The sequence below is a fragment of the Lentinula edodes genome (genome assembly GCF_021015755.1).
Source record: "Lentinula edodes strain Le(Bin) 0899 ss11 chromosome Unknown C8R40scaffold_52, whole genome shotgun sequence".
NCBI lineage: Eukaryota > Fungi > Basidiomycota > Agaricomycetes > Agaricales > Omphalotaceae > Lentinula > Lentinula edodes.
In genome coordinates this window covers 52302-76526 of record NW_025764358.1, presented here as the reverse complement: position 1 = coordinate 76526, position 24225 = coordinate 52302, and the positions used below count along the sequence as shown (strand labels likewise).

Here is a 24225-nt window from a genome sequence, read left to right as displayed (position 1 = left end):
AAATTACACGTTAAGCTTCTACTTCGGCGGATTTCGCGGAATATAGTTTGCTTGGAGGTGGTACATACACCTATTAACATTTCAGCATCAGCTACCTATGTCGAAGATAAGCCTGCCTCACCCGAGCTTTAATGCCGCCAGCACTTGGCAACCGAGTCTTGCCAGAGCTGAGCCAAGCATCGATCTCTGCCGCTGCGCTACGTCCCTCGCTGGATAATATACATAAGCGACTGCGACGAGACACCTTAAACGTGCTTACTTGATGCCCCAAACGATCAAGGACTGGCCACGACGGCAATCACCCGCAGCGAAAACACCATCCACGTTAGTAGAATATTTCTAAAAGGAGGTCAGGAATTATCGATGCACGCAGTGAATATCATTTACTTTGTGAGGAGTTTGTATATTTGAACGAGCATCTTGCTTCACACCAAGAGCTTTGATGACGTCGTTCCTGGGACCTAGGAAACCCAGAGCTAGGAAAACGAGTTGTGCGGGAAAGAATTTCTCAGATCCTGGGACATCTTCCATCTTCCATTTGCCTCCGCTGTCCTTGGTCCACTCAACACGGACTAGAAATAGAGTCTCAGGATACATAAGGTGAGTTCATCATGATGTAGCATACCGGTGTTCAAGCCAGTGAGTTTCCCGTTATCGTCGACAACGAAATCTTTAGTAGATATACAGTACTCCCTGGGGTCTGGATTCCATGAATTCAGCGTACGGTAAGGTAGTGAACACAGAAGGAAATACCATTTCCGAAGTGAGCGGCAACCTCGGTGTGACCGTAATCGGTTCGGAAAATTCTGAAAGGCAATAGTCAGCTTCCATATGAGAAGAACTTCCAGGAACCGCACCGTGGCCATTGGGGCCATGGATTATCTCTTCCACGAGCGACGGGAGGCCTTGGGAGCAGTTCGAAGTTGGTGACCGACTGCGCTCCATGACGCATGGAGGTACCGATGCAATCATTGCCAGTGTCACCTCCTCCAATCACTATGACATCCTTGCCTTTGGCATTAATATAATTACCATCTTGCAGTTCCGAGTCAAGGAGGGACTTGGTATTCAGCTAGTGAATAACAGGTCAGCATAAAGGGAAAAATGATTGATTATTTGCTTCGAGATACCTGTAAGAACTCCATCGCAAAATGAATTCCCTCGACGTCGCGGTTGGGAATTCGCAAGTCCCGAGGCCAGGTGGCACCAGTGCAAATGACAAGTGCGTCATTTTGAGCACGTATGTCCTCAACATCAATGTCTACTCCGACATGAGCATTGGGGATGAATGTCTGTTTTGTGGTAAGCAATCATGTTACAGAGAGCAGATACAACATACAACGCCTTCAGCGGCCATTAGGTCAAGTCGGCGTTGGACAACGGTCTTGTCCAATTTCATACTGTCATGTCGTCAGATCATTGAAGACCCGAAGGATGGAGTTCAACATACTTCGGGATCCCGTACATCAATAAACCACCCATGCGATCATTACGGTCGTATACGGTAACAAGATGCCCAGCTTTATTTAGTTGATCAGCGCATGCAAGACCCGCCGGGCCGGAACCAATGATTGCGACTCTCTTTCCAGTTCGGAAAGAGGGAGGGTTGGGCGCCATCCAGCCCATTTCGAAGCCCTTCGATGGATCATCAGTCACGAAGACCAGAAATTGACTATTGAGTGGTTCTTACCTTGTCAATAATCGCACACTCGATACTCTTGATCCCAACTGGTTGCTCATTAATCCCAAGGACACAAGCACCTTCACAAGGTGCCGGGCAGACACGACCAGTGAACTCAGGGAAATTGTTAGTGAGAAGCAGTCGATTGAGAGCATCCTGCCATTGTCCCTTGAATACAAGATCATTCCATTTGGGTATGATATTCGAGACTGGACAGCCAGTGTCAGACTGGCAAAAGGGAACACCGCAGTCCATACAACGCGCAGACTGATAACTTAATTCGCTTTCGGTAAGACGCGTGGAAATCTCTTTCCAGTCTTTGACACGCTTTCGAGGAGGTCTGTAAGCTTCAGCGAGTCGTTTGTACTTCATGAACCCGCGCGTTTTATCGAGTTTATTGAGTCTTTGCTTTTGAGTAGATTCATCAACGAGGGAGTCTTCGAGGTCAACTACAGATGGCTCATGGCGTTTAGGGGTGGCAGAGGGGAGGGGAGTTTTAGGGAGTAATATGTCTTCGAGGCCCTCAGAAGCCAGGTCAACCTGGCTAGCAGTTCTTGAAGGAACCATGTCAATGATACTCGAGCGGATCTTCTCTTCTTTTTCCCTGGCGGCCTGTTCTTCGAGAACTCGTTTGTAGTCCATAGGCATCACACGAACGAAGAGCGGAAGAAGATGATGGAAGTCATGAAGGACGCGGTCCGCTACTTCTGAACCAGTAAAATGACGATGATCTTCGATAAGGCTACGCAGAGCAGCAATCTCGCGGGGATCTGTCACCTTTCCGAGCTCAACCATCTCCATATTGACTTTGGACGCAAACGTGTGGGCAGTATCCAAGACATAGGCAATGCCTCCACTCATTCCTGCAGCGAAGTTGCGACCAGTGTTACCGAGAACCACAACACGACCTCCCGTCATGTACTCGCAGCCATGATCACCCGTTCCTTCGACAACAGCATTGGCACCGGAATTTCTAACGGCGAAGCGCTCTGCAGCGATACCTCGGATGAACGCTTCCCCAGATGTCGCCCCATATAGACATACGTTGCCGATGATGATGTTTTCTTCTGCTTTATAGACAGAGGCTTTGGGGGGGTACACAATGAGTCTCCCACCAGAAAGGCCTTTTCCAACGTAATCGTTTGCGTCACCTTCCAACTCGATAGTGATACCCGGTGCAAGGAAAGCACCGCAAGACTGACCAGCAGAGCCCTTCATGTTGATGTGGATAGTATCCCGAGGAAGACCTTCTTCGCCATAAAGCTTGGAAACTCTATAGGACAGCGAAGTTCCAAGGGCGCGATCGGTGTTGAGAATATCACATTCAATGTGGACCGGAAGTCCTTTCGTAAGGGCAGGCTCTGACTCATCGATGAACTTGTTGTCGAGGCGAATATAGAGCTTGTGATCTTGTTGGCGAACACGGTAAGTGGCAGCGCCAGGTCGCATTTGCCAGGCAGGTTTCAAGATGGCCGAGAGGTCCAGGTGGGCAGTTTTTGGTGTTCGCATCTTCTCATTAACTTTGAGCACATCTGCCCGACCCACCATCTCATTGATGGTCCTAAATCCAAGTTTCGCCATGTAGCTGCGTAGATCTTCTGCGAGATAATAGAAAAAGTTGATAACTTGTTCCGGCTGTCCAGCAAATTTAGCACGTAGCTGGGGGTCTTGAGTGGCAATACCAACAGGACAAGTGTTCACTGTAATGAAGGATTGCGTGAGATAAAGAAACGGGGAATGAACAATGAACGTACAGTGACACTTCCGCATCATGATGCATCCCATGGCAATTAGAGGAGTCGTGGCAAAACCCCATTCTTCCGCACCAAGTAGGCAGGCGATAGCAATATCACGACCTGTGCGAATTTGACCATCGGTCTGAACAGTGACACGACCACGAAGATCATTAAGCACCAGAGTTTGGTGAGTTTCCGCGAGACCAAGCTCCCAAGGTAGACCAGCATATTTAATCCCAGTCCACCGAGAAGCACCGGTACCACCATCATGACCAGATATGAGAATGTGGTCCGCTTTAGCTTTGGCAACGCCACTGGCCACTATTCCAACCCCAACCTCCGATACGAGTTTGACAGACACCCGAGCGCGAGGATTAGCACATTTTAGATCATAGATAAGCTGCTTCAAATCCTCGATGGAGTAGATGTCGTGGTGGGGAGGGGGGGATATGAGGCCAACGCCAGCAGTGGAATGTCGGGTACGGGCAATGGAACCAGAGACTTTGTGGCCAGGGAGTTCACCACCCTCACCCGGCTTCGCACCTTGAGCCATCTTAATTTGCAGTTCGTCGGCATCGGCAAGGTAGTTGGATGTCACACCGAAACGCCCCGAAGCAACCTGCTTGATGGCGGATCTCATAGTGTCTCCGTTGCTGAGGACATGAGATCTCTCAGCGTCCTCTCCTCCTTCGCCAGTGTTAGACTTTCCACCCAGACGGTTCATTGCTACGGCCAAAGTAGAGTGCGCTTCCATTGAGATAGAACCATACGACATCGCGCCAGTGACAAAACGACGAACAATCTGGTTCCAAGGTTCCACTTGCTCGATGGGAATGGGTGTGTTGTTCTCGTACCGGAAATCAAGAAGTCCTCGAAGGTGTATCTGGCTAGTCTGCGCATCAGCATTACGAGCGTAGGCATCGTAGGCAGTTTGATTCTTCTCTCGAACAGCATCCTGTAAGTGGGCAATACCTGTAGGATCGTTGATGTGGGCTTCACCACCGTCTCTCCAGTGATATTCTCCCGATTCAGGCATACCAGGGGGTAATATGGTCTCACGAGTTGGCCATCCACGCTCATGAAGCTCAAAGGCATCCATGGCAAGAAGGTCAAACGTGGCACCTTGAATGCGACTAGCGGAGCCGATGAAGCAGCGGTCAACGACTTCGCTGTGAAGACCAAGAATTTCGAAAATTTGCGCGCCCTTATAAGATTGAAGAGTTGAGATGCCCATCTTAGACATGACTTTGAGAATGCCATTATCAACGGAGTGGCGATAATTATCCATCAAGTCGGCGACCGTCTTATCACCCTTTATCCTATTGTAAACGTCAGCAAACTCAAGTGAAACAAAACTATGGCTGCTCACAGTTTTTCGCGTCCTACTTTGTGGACCGTCTCCATCAGCAGCCAGGGAGAGACAGCGTCGGCACCGTAACCGACCAGCACACAGAGATGGTGAACTTCGCGAGCCTCTGCAGTCTCGATCATGAGAGCGACTTTGGCTCGTTTCTTCTGCGCGACAAGGAAATGATGTACCCCACCACAAGCAACCAACGCTGATAATGGGACACGGGTCATGCTGACATTACGGTCGGATAGAATGATAACCTTCACGCCATCGTCAATAGCCTGAGTCGCTTCGCTACAAACACGTTCTAATGCGAATTTGTATCCAGGAAGGCCTTCTTCCTTAGGAAAGGTGATATCGATAGTCCTAGAGGGCCAGGTCAAATAAGCTGATTTCAGGTTCTTCATGGCATTCATTTCTTCGATCGAAAGTACAGGCGATGGAAGAAGGATTCGGTGACACTGTTCAGGCTTCATTTCCAGCAAATTACCTTCCGGTCCAACATAGGCCTCAAGGGACATAACGATGCTCTCTCGGATAGAATCGATAGGAGGATTGGTGACCTGAGCAAAAAGCTGCCGGAAATAATCGTAGATGACACGGGGAGCAGAGGCCATAGCAGCAAGGGGCGCATCGTTACCCATAGATCCCAAGGCTTCTTTCCCATCATACAGCATGGGAAGGATGAGCAGATTTAATTGTTCCACTGTGTAGCCGAATGCTAACAATTTCGGGTCGGTACTCAATGGATAGTCATCGAGCTTAGGTTCCAAAACAGCACCGCTGCGTCTAGCACGTTTCATGATTTTAGGGACGTGAAGAACGTGAGTTTCAACCCAAGATGCGAAATTTTGCTTCGCCGCAGTGGTCCTCTTCAACTCTTTGTCATCGACAATTCGTCCTTCGAGTGTGTCAACCAGCAACATTCGACCGGGTTTAAGTCTACCTTTCTGAACTACCTTTTCAGGAGGAATAAACAATACTCCGACCTCGGAAGCGCAGATCATGATGTCTTCATTAGTGACAATAAATCGACAAGGCCTGAGACCGTTTCTATCCAAGTTGGCACCACAGTAACGGCCATCACTGAATGCGAATAGAGCGGGACCATCCCAAGGTTCCTGCAGGCAGGCGGCCCAGTTGTAGAAGGCTCTTTTTTCGGATTCCATGTTCTCATTACCCTGCCACGCTTCGGGAATGAGCATCATAATCGCTTCCGGCAAAGTGACAACTCCATTGACGACGAGAAGTTCGAGGACATTGTCGAAAGCAGCAGAATCAGAGCCACCGGTTTCGATGATAGGGTACAGAAGGTCGAGCTCATCGCCGAAATTCTGTGAAGAAAGGACACCTTCACGAGCACGCATCCAATTCTTATTTCCGCGCACAGTGTTAATTTCACCTGAAACACGGAATTCATTAGGTATTCGAATCAGCAAAAAGAACACGTACCGTTGTGAGCGGCCCATCTCATTGGCTGAGCCCGATCCCAACTAGGAAACGTATTCGTAGAAAATCGCGAATGTACGAGGGCTAAATGAGAACGGTACAACACATGGTTCAAGTCATGGTAGTAATTGTACACCTGAGGAGGGGACAATTGCCCTTTATAGACAATGTTTTTGGTTGACAGAGAGCAAATGTAAAATCCTTTCGCGAGTGTTCTTAACAACAAAAAAGTGACAAAAACGTTTAGCTTCTGCTTCGAAATGTTTAAACAAGGAAAATTCACAAACATGCTATGTGTTGCGTGCTTTCGAAGAACATAAAGCTGTCGTTCGAGATGCGTTGCATCAAATGTACCACCTTGACTGACAGTACCACTTCCGTAATGAGCACGAAGAACAATGAAAGGCTGAAGGATGGCCGGTTCTTTACTGCTTGCAGCAGGTCCAAGAATGGATCCATCAGTTGGAACTTCTCTCCAACCAAGAACACGGAGGCCGAGATCGCTGGCGATGTTGGAAAATACAGCTTGTTGAGATTGAAGTCCTACCGGATCATTGGCTTTGAAGAAAATGTTACCAACTGCATACTCTCCAGGCTCAGGAAGGGTACATCCAAGATCTCGCTCCGCTTCTCTCTTGAAAAACTCATGAGGAATACCTGTCATCACACCGGCACCATCACCATCTCTGCTATCGGCACCAGTGGCACCTCTGTGAGTCATTGCACAGAGCAGTTGACGAGCATCAGAGACGATTTTATGATTGGCTTCGCCCTTTACATGACAAATGAATCCCACACCACATGAGTCCTTTTCGTTCTCGTTCATGTACAAGCCCTGATTAGCAGGGAGCGAGCCCGCAAATGATGAAACGTCGCGGTCGACCGCATTGAAGCTATTGATATTCTCTGCAGTGGCAGATTCAGATACAAAGGGTAAAGATTCTGAGGAAGGATGATAGTCGACCAAAGCGCTGGCCATGGAATGGTGTAGATATTTGTAAAAGCTAGTGAGAGGGAGATGAGCCAAGGATACTGCGATAAGGTGTGGTCACTGGTGGTCAACGTTCAAAGAGCAAAATAAAAATAAAAAAGTGAATCGCGGCTCGGTCGCCGTCTCGATTGACTCCGTTGAAGCCGGGAGCTCCAACCAATGAGAGCATCGGAATTTTGCTCGCCCTCCCGTAGCTCCGTGACCGCGCAGATTTCCGTAACCTTCCGAATGCTGTCAGCTGCGACATACAAAGCTTACCGTGCATGTATGTGCGCACGAGGTCTGCTCGGAATACGGAAGGAATCGATTTTCTTACCCAAGTCTCAAGTACTAAGATAGGTGACCGGACACGAATACTTCGCGCGCAACTTTTTAACTCAGATTGTGATATACACACCCGCGCAGGTATGAACTCATTTACTTCGAACTCCGGACCGAACGCTTCAAAATGAAGGAGCTTGAAGCTTCTTCATTATTCAACCCTTGTCAATTAGGCAAGCGATAGCAGTACAGGTGAACGACACAGAAAGGTCTGGCGTAGACTTATGTCTGAATTCTCGGTATTATGATCGAGAATTTGTTCTCGGGTTTACTTGTCAAGTGAGTTGTCAACCGATGGTAAGAGATGGTAAGCCTTCGTAAGCTCTTGGAAAATTTTGTGGCAAAGAAGATCCAGTCAAAGTATTCTCAAAATGTAAGAGCTGTCCTAAAAAGATTCGAGACCCACAATTCCCATCGAGAAACACGGGTAACGCCCAACGTCCTGAACCATGACCACGGGATTGGAAAACGTCTAAAATGATGCAGCATGGTGAGGTTCGCGGGAAAAAATCACCAATTCTTCCTTCACGTTGTGCACATAATCAACTGGCCAAAAGAACGAGGGTAGCTTCTTTTGAGGAACTTTGAATGTTCAGGTTCGCTAGACCGTGCCTACAAAAAAATCGACACCCTGTAGTATGTACAACGGTTGTACTTCTTCGGGCTTTTCGTGGCAGAACACAAATCCGAATCTCCGACATCTCAGCAGAAGTCAAAATGGATTGAGAAGGCAGCTTGGCAGGAGCTACATAACACATACGCAGGAGTTAGTATAGAATCACTCAGCATGGATAGGTGAACTTGCCATGGTTCAGACAATATCTAGATCAATTACCTTTGCTACATTACAACCTATTACTGCTCAGTTCAAGCAATTGTACAAGGAACCCACAATAAGAAGAACAAGGATTAGAAACAGTCCTGAGTAACAGATCTTATCCAGCACCATCGTGCAAAGCACAACAGACAGCAGCTATATATATGTTGAGCCACGGAAAGTAGAGAAAAAAAGTAGATATAGACCTTTGTGATGCCCGTTGTATTGGCGCACCGTCTCTCCTGACGCCATCTCCCACAACCTCGCAGTGTGGTCGGAGGATGCTGAAGCGAAGATGGGGCATATATACTCATTGACTTTATCAGCGATATAAACGACATACCTGTCACCAAATACGCTGAATCTGCACTAAAGGCACAGTCCCATACCCAGCGTTGATGACCAATTAACGATCTTTCAAGCTTGAACTCGTAGTTCGGGGATATCGACCAAATTGCGACTGTGGTATCTGCAGAACACGTAGCCAAGCATCTGAACACAATGAAGACAACATGATAAGATACATGGATAGACAAAATGAGTTTAGACTAACTTTGCATCAGGGCTTAATAAACATCGGGTTAGGTACTTGTTATGCGCATGAAAGGTAGTGACTGCCTGAAAACGAGGAAGACCAGAGCTTTCGTCGTTTACCTTCCACACGTAACATTGGCCCTTGGTAAATTTACTTCAATGTGAGTCTATCATATTAGGATCGGACTAAGAATCAGGTAAACGCACCTTGTTGTTACCAGCAACCAAACAAGAACCATCCAAAGCCAAGCTTATTGAACGAATAGGTGTTTTTCCTGCGGGAGTCTGCATTGTCTTTGAGATAAAAATTAGGAGAGCGAAAACTGTGGCGCACCAGTTCATGTGAGCATATATTTTCTGAAAGATCCCATTGCTTTATACTCCCGGCTTGGTCGCAAGAGATGAGTTCTCCTTGATTCGGATGAACACAGACATCGTTCACTGTTTTGGTTTATAGTTGATTCCCACCAAACTTGACAAATTTAAGAGTTTACCGGCATTGCCATTATCGTAAGTTCGATGTAGATGTCCACTTCTTCATGAGAGGTAAACTTTCATTAAGACGGATAAGGCGCAATTCACAAACCGAAGATCCCATATTTTGATTGTTCCGTCCTCACTCCCCGTTACCAACCATTTGCCTTCGCTATGGAAGGAGACAGATGTCACATTCCTGCTATGACCCTCAAAGGTGATAAGCTGAAGTATAATTAGTCAAATACACGCCCATGAGATAGATGCAAATGAAATAGTTACATGCTCAGATGAAGAGCTGGCAATATCATAAATATTGACTTTCTTGTGGATGGCTGCTGCAAGTAAGCGTTTACTGGGAAGGTATGAAGTTCATGCTGCATTTTAGGGCCCTAAAAGTGGCGAAGCTCACTCAGGGGAAATTGCAAGACGATTTACTTGCTACATGAATTGTCATTTGAAAGTTGGTCTAGTATATGTTCAAAGCTCACCCCAGATTCTCCAGTACGGGCGATAGTTCGTGAACAGATACCACTCCATGCCTCCCAGAAACGGATTTCATGATCATAAGAGCCTGTAACCAATATCACCGACATATCATGTCGAGAACCACTATTTTTGGAGGTCGCGGTTGGAGCTGGCATGTAATTTTGGACTGAGAGAATATCGGATGGACTCACCAAACTACCAGCACGTGAGGTTATTTATGTATTACTTAATTTAAATTATATGTGAAGTCAGCAGTTGGGTTAAGGATAGTCGTGACAGTTCATTTCTTCGAAGAAATGTCCTCGGAATACTTAATTATTTTCCAATACCTCTCAGGACTCAACGTGCTCGCATCTATATACTGCAACTTGTTCCTCGAAACTCGACTCCCGAGCAAAACCAAAGTATTAACAGTCAATGGATTACCGAATTTGGTTGGATCTTTCTGAATGCTATGCGAACGCAGAGAATGGATGCAAAACGCGTGTCTATTGCCTTTACGTTCTAGTAGATCAATACGTGCCTGCTTGGGTCCAGTAAACGTCTGATTTATAGGCTGCGAAGCACTTCTGGGCCTATTTCCGATATGATGGTGATTGATCTTCATCGACGCAACAACCTTGTGCACCTGTTTCCGGAATATGCATACGCTCCTTCAAGCTTGCTCGATTACCCGATCGCATAACCTGGGAGCAAGCCCGTGCAAATGGCCTCGGAATTTGGTCAGACTCACTATTTCTTCCGACCCTCAAATTCACACTGCAAATTCAGGACGAAGCGCGTCCCTCGACTTCATATGCATGGTTTTCGCTGTCATTAATCTAAGCTCATGAAGCTAGCCTTTCTCCCTAGATTCCATTCAGATGTCCTATCCCCGATTTCTACCTCTAATCAGGACCTTCGGTAGCAAGTCGAGAGTACTCGATCATACAGAACGCTTCATTTTACTTCTGGTTTTCGCTTTTCTACATGGTATAAAGAGAACTCACCTTGGAGATTCTCAAAATCACAAAACAGCGCAACTATTTTGGCTATGAATCACTTTCCCGTACGCGTTCTTGACATCTGCTGCCGACGCGGTACTCATTATCTTGTTCTTTCAGCAGGGAACTCGTGTCTATTTCTTCACCGCTCAAAACCAGCCTGTTCAAGGAACAGTGTGTGGCCATCTGTTCGCTGGAGATGTGAGCATCTGTTCCTACTAGCTACAATAGGTCGGAAACCTACGTATTATGCAGGGTACCTTGCTTCTACGCATCCAGCCCGATGGCGGCGCTGTGGTAACCCTGCCGTGAGTTTGCATAGACATCATGGACGAGAAATCAACTGACATAAAGCGATCCACAGAGCAGCAGCTGTGAACAAACTTTAGGCGATTGTCTTCTCAATAACGCTATCGATCTTTTCCATGCTTTGAATGGATAGATGGACTTTGAATTGTATTGGATTCCTGCTCGCGACTGTATCGATCGTTTCCGTATATGTATCTATCCTGTTCCACTTATGTATCGCTATTGAATTTCTTCATGGACCGTACACTATCTTAGCGCAAAAACACATCATTATTCTTCAGCTTCTTGCTTATCAGATTCATCGTGAACCCTGAAAGATCGACACCTACTCTCTCTTTCAACCCCAATATGTATCATATACTGAAGCCACATGTCGTGACCTTCTTTTTTTGCCTTCCTTCCAACATTCTGGCAGAACGCTAAACTAAGGCAATCAAACCCGACTTGTTGCATTCGTGATGACTTTTAAATAACCGTAAAGGAGTGTAGTATGATGTAGGTATTGGAACTCCGACCTCAAATCCAGGACGAGTAAAATTCAATTGTTGAATACCTTGTTGGTGTAGGTATCTACCGAGCCAGCATCATGATACATCATGATTGTCGTGGAGGTCCTGATTATTTCAATGTCGGATCACTCCTTCCGTCATGAAAATTGTATGACGAATGAACTTACTCGAATCATGATGCTAATACGTTGTCCCATACGTTGTCCGATCCCACTCAGAGATGCGCTGTTCTTCAAGATAGAGTGTTTGTACTTAAACCTCACATTGTCGCTACGAAAAATGTTTTTTTGGATCACGGCATGCAGCAAAAGGTATGAGTCCTACCTCTGTATATATACACTTCCGGAGGGTAAAAGAATTTCCGCCCCCTCGTCAGGATGCGTGCAGCTTTCCAGCCGAAGAATTCGTTCTGAGCCAAGGCTAACACCTAGAATCCATCTTCCACTGGCAGATACATTATCTACATGAGGAAAAATTTCACCATCTGATGCCAGATGCAAAAGATGTGTTTGGATGTTATGGGAGGGGATCAAAGAATGCAATCGATTCAAGACTGGCAGGAGTCCAAGGATTTCGTTTGTTGGCCAAGACGTCAGATGCATTTCTCGAAAATTGCGAATGACACCATCGTAGTGACCCTTCCAACGGGTTCATTATTGTGACAAAGGTAGACAAATGCATGCGCTCTCCCACTTACCTGAAGAAATTCATAGCAGTCATCAGGCAAAAACAATTCAGCAGGAGGGCCTTCACAATTTGATCCCAGCGGATTCAGGAAAGATTTGCGTTTTCTCTGGAATCTCCTACTCCCGGCACCATCTAACCTCAAAAGCGCTGCCGAAAGGAGCGTTCTTTGTTCGAACACGGAAAAAAAATCGGGGATGAAGTGGAAGTCGGAAGGGATAGTCCCGCTGTATTGAGCGGTAGCGGAGAAAGGTCTCTTGAATAGCATGTTATGCCTACAGAAAATCCTGTAATGGTATGACATCCTCTGGGAACAGAGACGAAATCTTTCGATATTAGCGCTGCTTCGGATCCGAAAGGACAAATCAACAGCTTATGTAATATGAGATGATAACTTTTACTCTGGCGGGTTCTTCAAGGTTCTTTGTATGTCAATAACCGTGATATCTTGTGCCAGAGATGGAGAACATTCAGCAGAAGGTTTAGAAACTCGTACGCAGCTCTGATTTTTTTTACCTTTCGGTGTAAGAATGCAATTCAACCTTCTACAGGAGAGTCGCAGGCGAACTTGAAGGCTGCTGTTGCTCGGACGGTGACTCGAGGCATTGCTCTATATTTTTCAAGACCTGTTAGACTATTTAGACCATCCAAAGGTAGTGCTCTACTTCCAACGCCATACAGGTGTAATTTTCTCAAAGCTTTCGATTGGCTTCAGTCTCTGGATGGCATTCTCTGCGTGGTTTAGCCTCACATGAGGGATCAGCTTTAACGCCTGGATTTATCAAGTCTCTAGTCAAAGACCAAGGTGTCAGTGGAATGTCTTCGTGGCGAACTGACTTCTAGCACTCAACAGCAATACAGCTTATGGTCATACCTAGACATTTTGTACCACCGATGCTCGTCAATGCACTACTAGGGACAGTGCTATGGACCACTTACACGGAAGCTTCCAAAGTCATGGAACCCCACATTTCCCGGCATCCTACTATGACAGCTGCATTATGTGGCGCAATTGCTGGGGGATTTCAAGCAATCGTCGCTGCCCCTGCAGAAAATGTTCGATTACTTTTCGAAGGAGGCTCTGTGTATCATTCTTGGTCGCACGCTTGGAAAGACGTCTTTAGAGGTACAGAATTTCGAGGCCTTGGCTCTAGGCAGAAAAAAATCGAAGATGCTAGGCAAGTAAGGCGTTGGATGAAAGAGGTTGGTGATATGGCCGGTCGTGGCTGGAATGGCTGGATTTGGGGTTGTGCTAAGGACACAACTGGTTCGCCAAGATTCTTCCTCTACTTTGGGTGTCCTCACGATATTTAAAACAATAGGTTTCGCCGTTTTCTTCTCGATCTTTGAGGTAACCCGCCGCATAGCTTTTAGAACTCGGGAAGATACCGCCATTCTCATTCGAGAGACATTTTCAAATGATGAATTCGTTGTCCATCACATACCCAAAATGATTCACAGCTTCGCATTGGTCTCTGGAGGAGTACGTGTTCGCTCGGAATTACTCAAACACTCCGTAATCCCTCGTTTAGGTTTTAGCCGGTCTTGCTTATGAGTTTACGGGTCGTCCATGGGACCATGCAAGACGCATTTTCCATCTACAAAAGCTCCAAAACCCCACTGAATACGCTCCTTGCTGGGCAATTTTTCGACAATTTCGTCAAGAGGGATTATCTGGTTTTTTTGCGAATCCTGCCCTCGCGCATGCTCCAAATCCGGACCCGTCTATAGGCAGCGGTTATCGCCCCAAATTGACTGTTGCCCTTAGAACGTTGGGGAGGGTGGGCCCATGGGGAATTGGTTTTCTCATTTACGAGTCTTTTGGTCCTGGTCTACAAAGTAACTGAAATAATTCTCTGTGTCAGCTTCAGGCATTTCAATGATAAAATTGATACTTTCGCGCACGATTCATCTATTTCATTGAACCGAATAGATTCAATAGATTGTGGACACAACTGCGTGACTCGAAGTCGCGTGCGAGCTTGACCTTACCATGAGCTCATCCTTTCAGAGCCTCACAATTTCGATCCATATTGATCTCGAGGGGCCAAAGGTCTGCTTCAAAGAAGTTTTACATGTACAGAACAGATTCTGACATGCAATGGACACAGGAATCTTTCGAGCCATGTTCCTGGACAGATTTCGGTCCATAGCCGCGGAGTTCAATCGATCAATGGGTTAATCTACAAACGTAACTTTCTTTCTGGCTGCCGGAATGAACTTGAACACACACATCGTGCTGGTGGATGCAGTTTTTCCGTGTCAGTTCACCACATAAATGTCGACTGGAACCGTTGTTCTGGATTTTATACATAGATATTCATGGAACATATGCTTATGTACAACCCATGTCCATAGATATGTAAATCGGATGCTGTTACAAAAGTTCAATTCTTCGCCACGATATGGAAGATGCAAGGTCAATGTTATGACGACTGCGGAATATTGAGAGTAAATGCCGGGTCCGGGTTCGTCACCGGCAAGACTTGGCTTCAGACGTAGCCAGGACGTAGCGTGATTGTCAATAAACTAGCAGTGACCCATGCGATACACGTTCAATAATATTTAGTTACGCTCGAGGTATCGCTCTACTCCGCCCACTCACTCCCCTCGCCTGTATATTTGGAGTAGTAAGCAGTGTTCTCAGCTCCTCAGCAGAGATTCCAATGAAAACAAAACCTTTGTGCTCATGATCCGGTCCGGTAAGCTATTGCGTGCTTAGCATAATAACAACAACTAATCCGGTTAAGAACTTGTCTTCATCTTAAGACAAACGGAAGTCTTGTAAAGGAATAGGAAACGTAGCAGCGACCCGTGGGATGTACAATGAGCATCTCAGTCCTCCGGGCGTCATATTGCGACCTATTGCGACGCCCACTCGCGTTGCAGTCTGAGTGAGAAATGAGAGCGAGAATTGTTTACATAAGCGCTCAGCCAATCAGAATATCCGGCCAATCATATGTCGAGTTCAACGACAAAATCTTCGTTTGGGGTATTGATGATTCTTTCCTCTAAACTCTGTTCCAATGCCCCGTTGTACTCGTAAAGGTTGCGGGAAAGAATTTCCGGAAGGGAGCACTGAACGTTGCACATTTCATCCCGGAGCCCCAGTGCGTGGAAAGTTCAGATCCGATAACAAAAAATGTTACTAACTTTCGCGTGCTCAGGTCTTTCATGAAGGTTTGAAGTCGTGGTCTTGTTGTTCGGATAAGAATAAGCCAGTTTTGGACTTCGATGAATTCATGAAAATTATGGCGAGTCTCTTAATAGAACTTCCAAGAAGTTTACTGAAAGTTTCACCAAAGGGATGCGTCGAGACTGATCGTCATACGAATGATGTGCCCGATCCTGAATCGAAGGCGCCTGCTGCTTTTACTGCAGAAAAGGAAATTGCAAAAGCACCCTCGAAAGTGCTTGAAGTCTCCGCCGCATCGTCGGACCCTGCGCCGCCTCCTGCCACGGCCAAAGTTGTCCCAGCAACCTTGCCAGTAGTCACCGAAGAAGAAGACGATCTGAGCGTAAGCATCACCCCGGGAACATCATGTCGACGCAAAGGTTGCAATGTGACATTTATCAGCGACGATGAAAACAGGTTAGGCGATGGCGAAGGAACTCGTTGTAAATATCACCCAGCGCCCGTAAGAGCCTCTCTTAAAGAATAGCATCCATTCTTTCATCTTCCTATCTTCTAGCCTATCTTTCGAGAAGGAAGTAAGGTATGTTGTATCTGAACTATGATATCCCAATAATATCCTCGTGACTCGTGTCAGGGTTATATGTGTTGCAAACGCAGAGTTCTCGAGTTCGAAGAATTCCTCAAGATCGAGGGATGCCAAACCGGACGCCATCTCTTTTCTCCCAAGGTAAACACCGACAAGGTCAGCCTTATATTATAAATCAATGTTAGAATATTCCTGGAGTAATCTGTACATTGCAATCTTTTAGATAGAAGAGTTTACCACCTGCCGGCTAGACCACTATCAAACCTTGGACCAAGTTCATGTATCCGTCTTTGCAAAACAAGTTGACAAAGATCGGAGCAACGTGAAGATTGACGAACAGAGTGTGAGTCCCTTCGTGATGTCTTGTGTTGGAGGTATTCAAGGCCAGGCGTAGTTGTCCATCGATCTCTATTTACCAGGTTCCAAGAGATTCTTCAAAACAATCAATCTATTCGGACCTATAACTCCCGAGCAATCTACTGTCCAATACTTCGGCACAAAAGTTAGCAATATGAGCTCTCAATTTTCTTTCACTGACACAACTCTCTTTTCAGGTAGAAGTACACCTCCAGAAGCAGGATACTAGGAGCTGGACCATTTTGGAAAAGCCCACTCATGACCTTGGAAACATTGCGTTGACTTTCGGTGTGACAGGTCGAACAGGTACCATTGGAGCGAAGGAGTCTGTTCTGGATGCCCAAAACAGTGCCAGGGTATAACCGCCATGATGAGAGGAAAAACAACGCTAGAAGCATTTGCTAGGATTCCATAAGTACGAATCAAAAGACTATTGGTCCCGGATTAATCATACTCTAAAATTCATAGCACTCCGGGCTTCTCTATCATCGTGAACATTTGTATGGAATCTCCTGCCTGCAAATCCGAAAAGTTGGCTAGGCTGAGCCCGCATTCAGATCCTTTTCGTACTTCCATGACATCCTTCTTAATCACACGCAGAGTTTCAATGGGGCCTATGGTAAACGGATTCAATTACCATGAGTGGAAGATGTATCCTGCAGGATCGAACACACCTTCGTGGACGGTTTCACCATTTCGGATTACCCGGGCCTGTTTGGAGCGTTCCACCGTTCCGTTCGTTACCCTGCAGCCGGCCACTTTGACCACCTGCTTCTTTGCCTGGATGTCGAAAATTTGTAACACTTGAGCTTCACCAGTTATTTTTTTTTCTATGATAACAGGGAGAAGTTTGATGACATGCTCCTGTACATCATCCATGAGTTTGTAGATAATACCCGACGACAGGATGATGACATTCTTCTGGGCCGCGGCAACTTGGACTTGTTTTGAAGCATTAACGTTGAATGCAACTATCATACCTATTCGGATATGAGGATTTGATGATACAAAGTAGCAAAATAAGTACGCACCACCCGCGGTTTGTGCCAAGGTCACGTCAGTATCGGTAATATCTCCGACACCGGACGAAATGACTTTGGTTGTGGCCACATCGTTGCCTATGCCTTGAAGAGCACCAACAACAGCCTCTGCACTACCACTTACATCCGCCTTGATGATCAGGCGCAGTTCCTTAGGTCCGTCCTCAGTCTGTTCATCCGCAGCAGCTGCATCTTTCCCTGACTGCAACTCGAGCTCTCGTTTTTCCCTCTCTTGCCTCCGGGTTTGATTGATGGCTTCCACATCCGCAAGAGATGAGTCTATTTCGGCTTTTCGTTCCCGATTTGCGATGGCCTTTTTGATATTTGTCTCGGAGCCTTGCAGAACATCATCGCCAGCGGTAGGTAAGGACTTCCAACCCGAGACAGTGACAGCCATGCCGGGAGTGGCAACCTTAACAGGTTTTCCGTTTGAATCATTCATGACGCGTACCCTTGCGTAAGAGAGGCCACTGATGATATGTGAACCAATCTTCAGGCTGCCACGAAGAACTAAAACGGTGGCAACAGATCTATGAGGGATGATCAGGATCAAGTGCGGATACTATACATTAGCAACCCACCCCATGCCTTTGTGCATATTTGATTCCAATACATAGCCGTGAACAGGACCTTCGTTCTCTGCACGCAAGTCCTGCATTTCGGCGATAGCTGACAAGGTTTCAACGAGACTCGGTAGACCTTCACCAGTTTTCCCGGACACAGCGACTGCGGGAACATCTCCACCGTATTGTTCTAGCTGCAAACCTTCCGCAAGGAGAGATTGTTGCACTGCCTCCTATATAGTCGTTTCGGTTCCGTTAGGCTCGTGGTGAGGGGTGCTTACACTACTTACAATGTTGATTCCTGGTTTATCCACTTTATTGATGGCCACCACAACTCCGACCTTATCCTGTTCTTTTTTGATTAGATTAATGACTTCGCGAGTCTGGGGCATGATACCGTCATCAGCAGCAACAACGAGAATAATTATATCAGTGACACCGGCACCGCGCGCACGCATAGCAGAAAAGGCAGCATGCCCCGGGGTATCGAGAAAGGTGATGGATTTGAGGCCGTTGTCGTTACCGGTGGAAGGTACCGGGACAGAAAAGGCTCCTATATGTTGAGTGATACCACCGGCTTCGCTTTGCGCTACAGAGGTGGATCGTAGAGTGTCGAGCAACGTAGTCTTTCCGTGGTCGACGTGGCCCATGATCGCCACGACAGGAGGGCGCAAAGGGAGGGTGCTAGGCTCTGGGTGTGGGGGCCTATTGGATAATCACTTTTCAGCTTTCGAAATGGTCAAAGCATGGATGACTGACGAAGGATAGATATCGAAAGCCATTTCATCGTTAACAACGGGATTTTTGCCAAACTCCTCAGCAAGAAGAACGGCATAATCTGATGTCAGGACTGGGGAAACATGTTAAATGTGAATCAAAGGCCAGCAAGGAGGTAGCGCACCATGGTCATACGAAGTTTCTTCCCCCATTCCTGACTGTTCCATCTTACGTTGCAACCGCGCTGAACTTAGTGAGATGGTGAAATAGAGAGATTGGATGAAAGACTCACCTAGCCTCACGTTCAACAACTGAGCTAATTGGCCTACTGAGACTAGTGACGGGATGTAAACGTCCACAGATACTTTTTTCTCGACAAAAACTTTGTTCTTCCGAAAATTTTCTTTTCGTAGTCGGACAGCGCGGTAATCCTTTTGGGTGTCATTTATGTCTTCCGGCATGGCTCTCATTTTCTGAATCAAAGATCCACGCCTTTCAGGTTTCGGACCGAAATGAGATTTGCCAGTTTTCCTGCCAGAGTCCAACGAGTCGACATACGATTCCCATACATCTGAGGAAGTAGAACTTGACGAACTGGAGTTCGTACCGGATTCTTTGATTGAGAGATGTCTGTTTGAGAAAGTCTGGCGGTGCTTCGTGGAGGTGGCGTTCAGTGAGTTCTGACCATCATGTTCCCTTTGGTGTTCTAAGTTTCGTGAACGACTATCACGCAATGGAATTGTATGGGGGGCCTGTTCTCTGTCCAACATCACCTGTTTCCGGAATACAGGAGCGGATTTTGCAGTAGGGTCTCCGGAAACGTGCACAGGTGTAGATGTAGGGGTGGAACTTGTCCGAGAAGTAGGAAGTACCCTTGACCATCTACGTGCAGGAAGAGGCGGGCCTTCCGTCGACGAGGTTTCAACGGTTCCGCCTTGGATAGTTCGTGAGCTATCACCATCTGAGCGAGAAAATGACGAGGTCACTTGGGAGTGATTGAAAGTAACAGGCTTTTGAAGTCTCCATTTGCTCATGTCTGGCTTTGCTATGGAAGCGCTCGACACCTCCGATGTAGGCTAGAATTCGCGATTGTGAGCTTTGAAGAGAGCTATCTGTGAAGGACTTACCGAAGGTTTCGCCGCCGTAGATGCTAACCTATATTTCTGGAAACATTGACGACAAATGAATGGAACAACCTGTTGAGGTCGCTGCATAAAAACTCAAATTTCCTGTGATGTGACTGTGAGATGAGTATGTAATTTAATCTTATCTAAGACGTATATTATTCCTGTAACAGTATTGAACTCCGCGTTGTTCCCGTGTTTGGAGTCTGGACGTGCAATTGGATGCTTCTACAAATTTGCAGGAGACTCTCTTTGAGGATCTCTTCAAAGGAACGCCATAGAGAGTCTTTTTCTAGATTCTATGCCATCTCTCGTTTTCCCAGCCGTGGAAGGCCAGTTGGGGCCGGTAGACGTCAGCCACTTTTGGAAAAACCAAGCAGGCAAGAACCACCTCCCGGTACAACAGAACCACTAATAGATCCTTCTGTGAGAGATTCGCCGCTATGGAAAGCAGGAGAATCTTTGGATGCCAGTGGTTCAGCAGAAGGTCTTGAACGGCTTCTTGCGAACGATTCGTTAATTGTGGAAAGGTAATCACTTCTTTTTCGAAAATGACGGTCATTTACGCTAACTTCATAGGCAAATCGAAATGTTAAATGTCTTTATCGGGTTCGAGCAAACCAACAAATACACCATCAGTCGGTGTAAAATTCTATACTGACAGGGTCTCATGTTACTCAAATCGCGACCTTTCCAGGTAATTCCGCCGGCGAACAAGTCGGTTTCATAGCTGAAGAACCTGGAGGTTTTCTCTCTTCCTTCAATCGACAAATCTTCGCAACGCATCGTCCCTTCAAAGCGCTTGTCATGGATTCATCCGGTACCCCAATTCTCTGGGTATTTTCCTAATTTCATTTCCACTGGCGTATCCCTCAAATCATGTAGGTACGACGTCCTTTTGCTTGGATAAACTCAAGAATGTATGTACAACGCCCCACTCCCGGACAAGAAGTTTCCGAATCGGTCTTGCTCGATACTTTCGGAGAGGTGCAGCAAATTTGGCACCCTTTCAGACGACGATATGACCTGTTCTTGCGGCAAGTTGCATACTATGATTGATTAATGCACATCTCATTTCCCATCTCGTTATTTCCGTATTAGAGATAGTCCAAAACGAATTCTATCCTTGAGTTCAGACCCTCAACCGGAACCTGAGCTAGATACGAATACATTCAGTCAGATAGCCACCGTCGATGCTCCCTTTTTAGCCTGGGACTTTAGTGTACTGGATGCTGCTGCGCGGGAGATGACGTTCATTAGTCGAAGCTTCAGAGGATTAGGTAGAGAAGTAGGGTGCCCTGTCCAGTCAAATGAGACCATACATCCTCACTACCTCTTGCCATAGATATTCACAGACACAGGCGCGTTCTGCATTCTCCCTTCTGTGTTTATGCTCAATGGAACTTATCGATCTATTAGGAAAATACCTTCTTCACTTTGGACCCCGACGATCTGAGGTAGACGCCACAGGAAATATGCTATATAGCACCCAAACTCCTCTTCTTAGCCTAGAACAGCGTGCTGTGAGTATGTGCAGCCCAATTTTACTAGACATTTCTCATAAGCGACTTTCGCCTCGTTTAATAGTTATTCCTCGCTCTAGCAGGTGTGCATTTTCATACCACCCCCGATCCCTGCACCTAACCCCTCTTTACTTGTAGTCAACATTGATTTTGACTATTTCTCCCGACATTCAGGTGGCCAGTGAGTAATGATTCGTACACTTATGTTGAACATTCTGACCTGGCTATAGCGGATTTTTCCACTTTGGGGTCTGGGATTAGACTTATTTTACAAGTAAACGTTTGTAATAATCCGTTATTGAATACCCTGTAGCAGAAACATACTAAAAAGGCTGAAAGGTGGCCACTGTCAATCAACAAGGATGAAAGTGATGGGAGAACTTTGTGATCACTGGCAGGAGGTTATACAGACATAGTAAAAAAAATAAGGACAGGGTGTGTGATAAGCGTGTATGAATCACTAGCCTCCACCAGCAATCGACGACAGCATAACATAGCATTGCATGAAAGCCGATGGAATGTCAACACGGAAACAAGGGGATACAATGTAAGAGAATAACATAACAGATAAAACCAGACATCAGAAGAGTGAATATAACAGCATGAAAACCGAAAGGCCTGAATGGGAGTAGAAGTAAAATACACAGCTGATACGAGTGCAACTGGTCAAAGCGATTCTTGCTACAGAAATCATTAATTGTACATGGATTCCAATTGAATGTCTTTGACATGAGCCACGCAAAAGTGAATGTTTGCAGCACAATCAACTTCAGTAGCGATGAGGTGTTGATTGATACGTGCTGCACATATTCAAGATGGAAGGTTACGACTCGAGGGACACCTAGATTCCCTCTCGTGGCGTCTTAAAGCTTGCTGGAACGAAAATAGTCTGTGGCAGTATGGGCAACTAAATCTCTTGTTCTTCCTGTGTATGGCTTCGATGTGGCCTGACGCTCAGGCTTTTAGTTCTTGAGCAACTTGAATAAAGGAGATTGTGTACTCACTGTTCAGGCTCTGTTTACTCCTTAGCCTCTTAGCGCATTCAGGACATTGTAAAAGTGCTGCGGTTTGCGACTGTATAGGCGTTCCAGAAAGAGCGTGACCGCCTTGAGCGGAATAAGGAGAGTGCAAGTAGGATGTGGCAGGCGACGATGTGATTCCAGATTGCGGTCCTACCACAATGTTTTGGGGTATCTCGACGTGAAGGAATTGAGGTTGACTAAGGCGAAAATCAAAATAGCTCCATGAATTCCTCAATCTTTTGCGACTGCTTACTCGCGCGCAAAGTCTCCTCCACCATACTGTAGAGTCGGACAGGGCTCTTGAGTTAGTGGCATGCGCGCTTGAATTCCTAAAAATGTAATTAATCAAATGTCGGCTACCTCTTGGAATAATGCCAGATCAAATCAAGAAATTACCTTGTTGGAGCTGTTGCTCCTGAAGATCTATAAGCCGACGATGGGAATAGTCGGAGATGGGAGGGGATGTGACAAATCTGCGTTAGAATATGAACACTGTAAGCAGTTAAAATTAGGGAAGACAGTTACAATTGTTGCCATTGAAAAAAGGGGCCGTAAGCGTCCTCAAAAAAGTGCGAGCTGAGATATGATCAGAGAATCAAATAAAAGGATAGTCAGCGATAGATGGTTTACCTTCCGTTGGATTGAGACATGGGTGGCACGTTCAGCACAATCTCCTGGGAACATCTGTATTTAAGTGACCGAGTCAGTAATACCTGGAAGAAAGGTGGCTGTTTGATACAGCACTGTTGGCAATAAACCTCGTAAAGCTGTCGGTGCATTTTCCGCTGTTGGGTTTGGGTAACCAATGTTTTTGTAGTATGTATTGTATTTGCTCACGAGAACCAGATGAGTATTCGAGCGCCGAAGAGGTTTGTTGAGAAGAGTAGTGAATACTTTGAAGTAGCAGAAACCTGGATCGGCGGGTCTAATCCCGCGCAATAGTGATGAAGAACATGGTCTAAGGTGAAATCAAACCCAACGGCCTTATTCAGGAGCCCCATGAAGCTACTACAGTAGGATCCGTACAGCCCTACCCTTGTGCAAAGAAGTGAAGATATTCAGGAATCAAATCGATAAGAATCGATAACTGCTTCAAAGTTCGTTGAAGGCGTCTCATTCAGGATAGCCAACGCACTCCTCAAGCCTGCTAAGCGATGCAATACTGGCTAGAGGGTGATCATTTCTATTTTCACAGATCCCACGAAGTCACAACCACATTCGTTTTTGGGTCGTATGTCATCGCGTTTTCTCCGAGTCTCTCTTGGTAACTTACTATGGAGGTGCGCCAGCACCGACAAAAGCATTCGATAGAATTCGAAGCGAGCATCCCATGAGCCGTACTTGGAGCGGATGGGGCCGAAGACACCATTCGAGCCGAACAAAGGGCGAATGCATGTTAAGAAAAGCCACAACAATGCGACACCATTCCCAGGAACAATTTGATGGATTTGCTGTTAGGTGTGGTCATCGGTACCATCAGAGGGGAACCGATCCAATGTACACATGGGTTTTATGGCAGATCGGTAATAGTTTGGACCGTCGTTCTTGGTTACCTGGCGGTGACTGAACACTTTCAGAAAGCAGTTGGTTAAGTGATTAGGGGTCCTACACCATTAACGGTAGACTGTTAAGCCCGGCTCATGCAACACAGCGAAAGAGAAAGCCTAGGGATACTTACACTCACGCCAATATGATCAAATTACGACACCTATTTCGAAGGCAACCTAGCATGTATATAACAAACATGAGCATTGTTCCACAAATCTGACTGGAAGATCGCGGTCGTATTAATCGTAGTATACTCGCACCTGAATTAGACAAGTCCGTAT

The 24225-nt window shown here is 46.3% G+C and overlaps 9 protein-coding genes across 9 annotated transcripts; 4 read left to right on the top strand and 5 right to left on the bottom strand.

Moving 5' to 3' along the window:
* Positions 1 to 10: 10 nt before the first annotated feature.
* C8R40DRAFT_1176405 (NADPH-dependent glutamate synthase) lies at positions 11 to 7196 on the bottom strand (the record flags this gene model as incomplete). The annotated part of the gene is made up of 15 exons (XM_046232506.1): positions 11 to 70; positions 122 to 209; positions 260 to 339; positions 388 to 572; positions 626 to 700; positions 754 to 806; positions 858 to 1072; positions 1131 to 1292; positions 1340 to 1400; positions 1451 to 1635; positions 1691 to 3381; positions 3436 to 4736; positions 4787 to 6170; positions 6221 to 6432; positions 6505 to 7196. The coding sequence occupies 15 exons, from the start codon at positions 7194 to 7196 to the stop codon at positions 11 to 13; spliced, it is 6444 nt and encodes a 2147-aa protein (XP_046080791.1).
* A 1268-nt stretch (positions 7197 to 8464) lies between these two features.
* On the bottom strand, positions 8465 to 9950 carry C8R40DRAFT_1058666 (WD40-repeat-containing domain protein; the record flags this gene model as incomplete). The annotated part of the gene is made up of 11 exons (XM_046225212.1): positions 8465 to 8502; positions 8553 to 8630; positions 8690 to 8838; positions 8900 to 9021; positions 9088 to 9165; positions 9215 to 9321; positions 9375 to 9415; positions 9467 to 9579; positions 9637 to 9709; positions 9767 to 9795; positions 9846 to 9950. The coding sequence occupies 11 exons, from the start codon at positions 9948 to 9950 to the stop codon at positions 8465 to 8467; spliced, it is 933 nt and encodes a 310-aa protein (XP_046080790.1).
* Positions 9951 to 10876: 926 nt separating this feature from the next.
* Positions 10877 to 11215, top strand: C8R40DRAFT_1176403 (uncharacterized protein; the record flags this gene model as incomplete). Its single annotated transcript, XM_046232505.1, has 4 exons — positions 10877 to 10891; positions 10947 to 11027; positions 11082 to 11134; positions 11191 to 11215. The coding sequence occupies 4 exons, from the start codon at positions 10877 to 10879 to the stop codon at positions 11213 to 11215; spliced, it is 174 nt and encodes a 57-aa protein (XP_046080789.1).
* A 252-nt stretch (positions 11216 to 11467) lies between these two features.
* Positions 11468 to 12681, bottom strand: C8R40DRAFT_718433 (uncharacterized protein). The gene is made up of 4 exons (XM_046235977.1): positions 12342 to 12681; positions 11969 to 12282; positions 11812 to 11914; positions 11468 to 11749 (listed from the first exon to the last, which is right to left on the bottom strand). The coding sequence occupies exons 1-4, from the start codon at positions 12630 to 12632 to the stop codon at positions 11720 to 11722; spliced, it is 738 nt and encodes a 245-aa protein (XP_046080788.1). The 5' UTR covers positions 12633 to 12681; the 3' UTR covers positions 11468 to 11719.
* A 75-nt stretch (positions 12682 to 12756) lies between these two features.
* On the top strand, positions 12757 to 14175 carry C8R40DRAFT_1163404 (uncharacterized protein; the record flags this gene model as incomplete). The annotated part of the gene is made up of 6 exons (XM_046230366.1): positions 12757 to 12820; positions 12880 to 12981; positions 13044 to 13135; positions 13190 to 13595; positions 13651 to 13811; positions 13861 to 14175. 6 exons carry the CDS (start codon positions 12757 to 12759, stop codon positions 14173 to 14175), a joined length of 1140 nt encoding a protein of 379 aa, XP_046080787.1.
* A 1129-nt stretch (positions 14176 to 15304) lies between these two features.
* Positions 15305 to 16903, top strand: C8R40DRAFT_718264 (HSP20-like chaperone). Its single transcript, XM_046235976.1, has 9 exons — positions 15305 to 15438; positions 15496 to 15582; positions 15634 to 15966; positions 16021 to 16044; positions 16099 to 16206; positions 16274 to 16393; positions 16445 to 16552; positions 16605 to 16822; positions 16876 to 16903. Exons 1-8 carry the CDS (start codon positions 15355 to 15357, stop codon positions 16767 to 16769), a joined length of 1029 nt encoding a protein of 342 aa, XP_046080786.1. The 5' UTR covers positions 15305 to 15354; the 3' UTR covers positions 16770 to 16822; positions 16876 to 16903.
* Positions 16870 to 19188, bottom strand: C8R40DRAFT_1058681 (initiation factor 2; the record flags this gene model as incomplete). Its single annotated transcript, XM_046225213.1, has 8 exons — positions 16870 to 17021; positions 17082 to 17387; positions 17439 to 17977; positions 18029 to 18243; positions 18301 to 18715; positions 18770 to 18860; positions 18912 to 18971; positions 19020 to 19188. The coding sequence occupies 8 exons, from the start codon at positions 19186 to 19188 to the stop codon at positions 16870 to 16872; spliced, it is 1947 nt and encodes a 648-aa protein (XP_046080785.1).
* Positions 19189 to 19985: 797 nt separating this feature from the next.
* C8R40DRAFT_717967 (Scramblase-domain-containing protein) lies at positions 19986 to 21797 on the top strand. Its single transcript, XM_046235973.1, has 11 exons — positions 19986 to 20381; positions 20431 to 20489; positions 20549 to 20688; positions 20737 to 20888; positions 20953 to 21139; positions 21197 to 21212; positions 21271 to 21374; positions 21439 to 21457; positions 21513 to 21555; positions 21605 to 21654; positions 21714 to 21797. Exons 1-10 carry the CDS (start codon positions 20074 to 20076, stop codon positions 21633 to 21635), a joined length of 1059 nt encoding a protein of 352 aa, XP_046080784.1. The 5' UTR covers positions 19986 to 20073; the 3' UTR covers positions 21636 to 21654; positions 21714 to 21797.
* Positions 21798 to 21935: 138 nt separating this feature from the next.
* Positions 21936 to 23450, bottom strand: C8R40DRAFT_718242 (uncharacterized protein). Its single transcript, XM_046235975.1, has 5 exons — positions 23027 to 23450; positions 22922 to 22972; positions 22793 to 22819; positions 22379 to 22725; positions 21936 to 22321 (listed from the first exon to the last, which is right to left on the bottom strand). The coding sequence occupies exons 1-5, from the start codon at positions 23173 to 23175 to the stop codon at positions 22185 to 22187; spliced, it is 711 nt and encodes a 236-aa protein (XP_046080783.1). The 5' UTR covers positions 23176 to 23450; the 3' UTR covers positions 21936 to 22184.
* Positions 23451 to 24225: the final 775 nt, after the last annotated feature.